General features: G+C 60.7%; 1 protein-coding gene across 1 annotated transcript in view; it reads right to left on the reverse strand.

The window, feature by feature from the left end:
* Positions 1-2,017: 2,017 nt before the first annotated feature.
* Positions 2,018-6,840, reverse strand: part of MAPK8IP2 (mitogen-activated protein kinase 8 interacting protein 2) — an 8,126-nt gene continuing 3,303 nt past the window's right edge. The window contains exons 6-13 of the mRNA XM_045290621.1: positions 6,618-6,837; positions 6,218-6,293; positions 5,923-6,095; positions 5,737-5,846; positions 5,142-5,249; positions 4,967-5,037; positions 2,946-3,044; positions 2,018-2,776 (exon numbers count right to left, since the gene is read on the reverse strand). Coding sequence (XP_045146556.1) covers positions 2,704-2,776; positions 2,946-3,044; positions 4,967-5,037; positions 5,142-5,249; positions 5,737-5,846; positions 5,923-6,095; positions 6,218-6,293; positions 6,618-6,837 — 930 coding nt within the window. The 3' untranslated portion in view covers positions 2,018-2,703. The remainder of the gene's footprint in view (positions 2,777-2,945; positions 3,045-4,966; positions 5,038-5,141; positions 5,250-5,736; positions 5,847-5,922; positions 6,096-6,217; positions 6,294-6,617; positions 6,838-6,840) is intronic.

The following is a 6,840-nucleotide window of genomic DNA, read 5'->3' on the forward strand; positions in this document are numbered from 1 at the left end:
TTGTTGGCTTTGCACTTTGGACACTGCTCTCCCAGTGTCTGCCACACCCCTCTCCAAAGCCCCTCTAGGAGAGCCCTCCTGGGCAGGCAGTCCATGGGCCCTCTGCCAGGTAGTGCTGAGGAAGGCTGAGAGGGGTGAGCAGGCAAGGTTTATGGTGGCTGTGGTGATGTGGGGTATGGCTGACTCTCAGACCAAGCCCTCTGTATGGACAGTGCTGAACCCCATGGGGAGATGCCCCCAGAAGTGAACAGCTGGCTGGGGTCCACAGGGACTTTGTCACAGCAGAGCGCCCTGGCTGGGCTGCCCATGTGCAGCCCTCCTGTCCTGTCCACTCAGGCACTTCACCCCCAACAAGCTCCCCTCTGCTGAAGCTACCTAGTCGCAAAACCCCACGTGGTACCGAAGGACAGGTGGTCCTGACCGTGATCATGAGAAACATGGCCCCGTTGTGGAAGCCATGCCAGGGGACAGAGACACAGTCGGACTCAGGGTACACGCTACAGGTTGTGTCCCCATGGCTGCCCAGCATGAGCTGGGCATGCTGGTTCTTACTGTCATGTCCTAGGTAAGGAGCCCAGGGGTCCAGCTGAGGCTGGAGGTCCTCAGCGGACCTCAAGCTGGACATCCTGATCAACAGTCTGTCTCCCTGGGTAAACTCCCCATGGCCAGAGGCTGCTGCTAGGCAGGGTTGTGGATCCCAGGATATGGGAAAGGGGCCCAACAGGTTGCCTGCCCAGAGTGGGGAGGCCAGGCCCCTTTGCCAGGCAGGCACAAGGCCAGCTCTTCCTCAGAATGTGCAGGAAGCAAATAAGGACCAGAATGAGACTGTCCTCTCTCATCAACTTAGAGGGCTGAACTGGCTTTAGGGGCAAAGTTGCTTTGTCCTCCACAAAACTGGGGACACCTGTGCTCCCATGATCGATGTGCTGACAATGTCCAAACCAGGTCATGCAAGACAAGGCAGCAGCCATGCTCTGGTTTCTAAGCCAGCTCCATGGAAGGGACAGGAGATGCCCAAGGCCCAGGGGGACTGCCCTATACCAATCTCGCATGGGTCTCACACCTGCCAAATCCTACATCTGTGCCCACACCTGAAAACCAGGTGAGGCTAGCTCCCAGCTGCACTTGGGAAAGTTCCAAGTCCCCTGCTCTGCTGAGCACTTCCTGGGGAGGGGGAGTGGCCCTTCTTGGGGTGCCACTTGCTTCTCAAATAGCCTCACTCATGGGAGGGGGTGGGGAGCCTTTGAGCCCCAGGCTAATGGATGGTCAGTGGGCTTCCCACCCCAAGTCTGCCTTCTACCCACCTAAACTGCATGAGAAATAAGTGGGGCTGAGGAGCAGAGCCTGCTTCCCCTCCCCTACTGCCTGAGAGGCCATGTCTGAATCAAGAGGTCAGGAACCCAGGCACAAGCTCCTTCAGGATGGTGCCAGGAGACAGCTGAGTGTGTACCTGGGGCCTGGTCCTTGCAGTGCCCAGGGGTGGTGGTAGTGGTGGTGGTGGTCTCTAAGCAAAGACAGTGGAACAGTTGTCAAAAGAGCTTCCCCCTCTGCCCCTCCTCCTGGAGGTTGAGGGTGATAGTGGGACAGCAGCCCCAGTGCAGTCACGGGGACAGAGGTCTCTCTCTCAGGACACGAGATAAGGAGGTGGACCCTCCACACAAGCTCGACACTGCCATTCTGGTGGGCAGCAGCACCCTTTCAACCCAGACCTCTGCTGGAAGCGGGTGTCCCAGGGCTGCGCCTCGGCTGGGGGAGAGGACCCCCAGGGCCCAACCTGGAGGCCACCTCTAGTCTTGGAGGGTGTCAGTGGGGCTCATCACAGGAGTTTCTGGAGCTCGGTGGGCAAGGTGGGGCTGCCTCCTGCCCAAGTGCTGCCCTGACCAGCCTCAGTTTCCCAGCCAGCGCACCAAGTGCGGAGCACCCGGAGGGGCAGCCCTGATACAACACTGTCAGGGTGCCTTCCCAAGCCACCCCCATGCCCAATCACCCTAAGTGGGCGCCCCTAAGGAATAGCGGGTCACACCAAGAGGAGTTTATTGAGGCTGGAGTGGGGGGCCCACGTACAGCATAGGAGCAGATACAGGTGCATAGGACCGGGGTGTTAGCAGCGCAAAGCGGACAGGCCCAGGGCACCCTCCTCTGAGAGCCTCTTCTAGGCCCCAAGGCTCTCCTGGGGACCCTCTCTGCGGTCCCTGAGCTCCGGGTGGGGCAGTAGGGGGCCTCTCTGTCTCTGTGATCAAGGGCAGGAGGGCCCCCAGAGTCTATAAAAATTAAAATTTCTTTATAAATGATGGGGGGCAATGGTTCAGTTGGAAGCCTCACCTTCCCTCACCTCCTTGTCTGGGCCCAAGTCGAAGAGGGCAGGCACAGAGAGGGGCCAGATGGACGCAGGAAAAAACGGGGGTCAGAGATCAAGGGGCAGACGAGGACAGGGTGACACCAAGGAAGGCTGTGTCAGAGGGGAAGAAAGAGTGGGCTGGGGGCCCTCTCTCCTATAGCCCCCACAGGCCCTGTCTGGGGAACAAGGAGGAGGGAGGAGTTCTTGGTTTCCCTGCAAACATTAGGGCCCCTAAATTCACGCCCCTAATTTAGTCCTTGCTGAAGCCTCCTGGCCTGTGACACCACACACACCCCTACCCACCCACCCCTCCAGCGCTGCTGCGCCTGGAGTAGGTTAGGCAGGCAGAGCAAGTAGGGGCGCAGCTACTCCAGGTAAATGTCTTCGGTGGGACAGGCATACTCCAGGTGCTCTTGGTAGTACTCCAGGAAGGCGCGGCTGGAGGCGGAGAGTGGGGGTGGAGTTGCTGCCAGCTGCCCCCCAGCCCACCACCCTCTCGGGATTCCCCTGGCCCTGCCAACCCTCACCCCTCCTTGGGGTTCCACTGACTCACCCATGCTGACCCCACTGCAATTGCCCCAACTCTCCCTGCGCCCTCTCCACTCACCCCACACTCTGCGCCACTGGCCGCATGGACTCCTGGGAGACGAACACGTGGCAAGCGAAGCGGCTCAGCAGGGGGTGCTTGGTGATGAAGCCGAAGTAGCTGGGGGTGGACCATGGGGGCAGGTCAGAGGCTCCACCCTCAGGCCCATCCCTCAAAGATTTGGAGAAATTTGAGGAGGCAAGGGAAAGAGGGTCATGGGGCTTTGGGGTGCCAGTGCCCAGAATTCCTAGAAATAGTGGGGGTCTTCCCAGGATCCAGTCAGAGCAGGGAGCCAACACCCTGGCATGGGCCAGGGGGCTCAGCCGCCAGAGTGCCCCTCTTACGCCAGAGCCAATGTGGCCAGCACAGCCCTCAAGGGTGCAAGTTCCCACAGGCTTTCTGAGGTGCCCTGCTGCCTCAGAACCGCATCCTGGGCCTGCCCTGTCCACTGGCGGGGCCTGCGTGCTCTTGGTTACTTCAGGGGCCAGCTCCTAAAACCCCTGCTTGCGCATGTCCAGAATCCACTCTCCCTGCTCTCCCTCAGATGCTTACTGGGCAGAGGAGTCCACGTCTGAGGCCTGTGATCTCACCCAGTGGAGCCCATGAGACGTGCCACCCCCAGAAAGTGAGCCTCCCCTGGCGTCCGGAATCACCTACAAACCACGTCGCAATAACACTGCGAATGGAAAGTGTCCTTGTCTCCAGGGACCCACTGGCCATGCCCTGCCCTGCCCCTGGAAACTGGCACAGAGCTGACACTTGGAGCACCTGGCCACAGGCTTAAGTGCTATCCAGAGCCGTAGACCCACCACATCGCCCTGTGAGGGCCTTGCTGTACCCTGGAACACAGAAAAGCTATGGCTCCAGACTCAGGCTAGCGAGGCCCACTGCCTGTCTCTCGTCCCCAAGCCCATGCGCCAGCAGCTGCTCCCCAGAAAGTCCAGGGTCAAGAGGGGGCATGGAAATAGGACTGTTCTTCCTTGCTTTGGTGGCCACACTGCCCACTGTCTCGGACGGAGGCCTTCTACTGTCTGGTTTGAGCCCACCTGCTGTCCAGCCTCCCCACAGCTCCCAGCAGTATCTCCCCATCCCGCTCCCTGTCACCAAAGCCCCCAGCACCCTTCCCACAAAAAGTGCCCAAATGGTGCAGCATAGCCCTGCCATCTGTTTCAGCCTCCACCTGACATGGGAGACCCCCTCCCACTCTCCTGCCAGGCCTCCAGCCAAGCTCATGGGCCTCCAGGTGGTCTCCCCCCACCTCCATGAGCCGAAGGGATGCAGCAGCCCTCATGGCACCCTGCGACTCTGGAGCCTGCATCCCCTGCCACCCGCTGGCCAGGCCCTGCCCCTCTCCTCTTTCTAGAAGTTGTCCCTTGTCACTCAGCCTGGGTCATCTCATCCCTTCCTGCCCTAAACTCAGCCGCTCACCCCATGCCTCTCTCCAACACTCTGAGCCACTTCTAAGCTGAGTCATTCTGTCCTTCTCCTGGGGTGTGGCCCCACCTGCAGGGACCCCAGTCCACCCCACATCCAGCCTGCCCCACCTCTCCTGCGTCTGCTTTCTCTTGCCCACACAGCCAACCACCTGGGTGACCTTCTGACGAGGAACACCTGTTCCTACTACAGTGGCTAGAACCACTCTCGACTGGCCCCAGGGCTGTGCCATGCTGGCACAGAGCACCTCACAGACCACCGCTGGTAGGTTAGCACAGGGTCCTTAGCACAAAAGGCCTAGGTCTCTACTCACCCTACTCACTCCCCAATGCCGACAGTAGAGCCCCCACAGGTCTTTGCTCAGCTGCCCCCACCCCTCGCTGTGTCAGAGGTCCAGCAGGAGAGCTCAGTGGTGCCCTGCAGACAGCATTGGTGGCCCAGTGACATCCAGCTCCCACCCAGGCTATCTATAAGCCTGTCTGACTGTTTTCACCGAGCCCAGAACAGAGGAGGGTCCAGCACACAGAGGGCACGGTAGCCCTGAGATAGGGTGGGCAGAGCAGGCACAGGAGACTCTCGTGTCTCGGGGACTTGGAGGGTGGGCTCACCAGCTGTTGCGGGGGTGGCAGCCACAGAATGAGATGTTCTTCATCTGGAAGAAGTGACTGCAGCGCTCAAACTAGAGCAGAGGGGGCAGACACACTAGTCAGACCAAGGGGAAGCCAGGCAACCAGGCCATCCCACAGGCCAACCCTCCTGGGCCTCGGCCCACCTAGCTCTCACCTCAGGACCCCCACCACTCAGACTCAGCTTGACCCCCCGAAGAGAGATCTCGAGGTCACAGGACGCAGGAGGACGCAGGTGCACAGTCAGCTTCCGGGCCGTGGCAATCTGGAGAGGAAGTCCAGGGTGGAGGATTCAGGGACTCTCAGGGCCTCATCCCTGTCTCCTCCTCGTCGGACTGCTTTGTCTCCTTCCCTTCATAGCCAAGGAACAGTGCTGAGGCTGTAAGAGCCCTCAGCCTCTTTAGTACCCTCCAGCTTCACTGTCCTTCCCAAGGTGTCTACCTCCCCCCCACCACCCCTTCACACCACTCCAGGGACTGCTCACACCCATATCAGGGGAACCAGGGCTAGAGGAGCTGGCCTGCTTTTTTCAGACAGAAGCTGGACAAGCTGAAGGACAGGAGGGGCCAGCAGAGGACAGGCCCACTGAGCTGGCTGAGAGGGGACAGGCCAGCTGCTGGGCCAGTCGGCGCAGCCTCTGAATCAAGCGTGTATGGTTGCTGATCTGGCTCCGGAGCACCACTGTGCCCTGACTGGAACCCCCAGCTCACACCCTGACCCACCCCCTTGCAGGACCCCAACCCAGAACTGACCTTTTGCATGGCCGCACACAGGATGCCATTGCCTTGGTGACAAGGTACTTCCACAGAGCCCAGGAACTGCACATCAAATCGGTCCACCCAGCAGGGGCTCCGCTTGCTCCCTGCAGAGCCACACAGGACCCAGGTCAGGGGCCAGGGCTGGGGTGGCAGTCGCCCCCCACCCGGGCAGGGCCTCACCCATGAGATCCTTGGCAGGGCCCGGCACCGCATGAGCGTAGAAGGCGGGAAAGATCCCCCAAGCTCCCGTCCGCATGTTGAAGCCGCGGGACCAGAAGTCATCCTCCTCGGCCTCCACTAACACTGGGTCGTCCACGTCCAGCTCCAGCTCGTCCGGATGGCGAGGGATGAACCTGAGGTCAGGAAGCGGTGACATCACAGAGCGGGCAGGGCTGGCTGGGCAGTTTTCCAGCCCCCAGCCAGGGCGCCCAAATGCCTGCGGTCCTCAGTGGCTGGGGCCAGGGAGCAGCTATACCTGAACACCGCGCGGTGGGTCTGCTCTCGCTCCTCCCCATTCACCAGGCAGGAGAAAAGTCCGAAGGACTCAGTGCCTGAGACAGAGATGGGAGAAATGGAGAGAAGGGTGACAGAGACGGGGAGACAGAGACAAGATGGGGGGAGACAGGTGGGGAGAGATAGAGGAGGAGATAGAAGGGAGGCAGGAATGGGGAGAGATAGAGAAAGGAGGAGAGACACACCGGGAGACAGAGACAGAGATGGGGAGGAAAAGTACCTCAAGGCCTGGGCTGGGCCAGACCTCCCAGCCCACTCCCCACCCAACATGTTCTGGCCTAGAGGGCAGCCTTGACCAGGAGGGCCTCAAGGGCCTCTCTCTCTCTCTCTCTCTTCTCTGCCCCTCCCCCCCACCAACTCACTGGAGGACCGAGAAGTGCTGTTGACAAAGACATTGAGAAACTTCTTGGAGAAGGTGAGGTCTGGGCTGTCCGGGGAGGCATCTTCAAGATCTCCGCTGCCGCTGCTGCCCAGCAGCCCAGGGCCCACCTCCTCCTCGCTGGCCTCGCTGTCGCTGTCCTCCTCGCTGGCCTGGCCCAGGCCGGCGCAGCGCCGCAGGCTCACCAGCTCCAGCTGCGTGTGCTC

This window comes from Echinops telfairi, unplaced genomic scaffold (genome assembly GCF_000313985.2).
Source record: "Echinops telfairi isolate 266 unplaced genomic scaffold, ASM31398v2 ScPeMD7_2;HRSCAF=8, whole genome shotgun sequence".
Classification (NCBI taxonomy): Eukaryota; Metazoa; Chordata; class Mammalia; order Afrosoricida; family Tenrecidae; genus Echinops; species Echinops telfairi.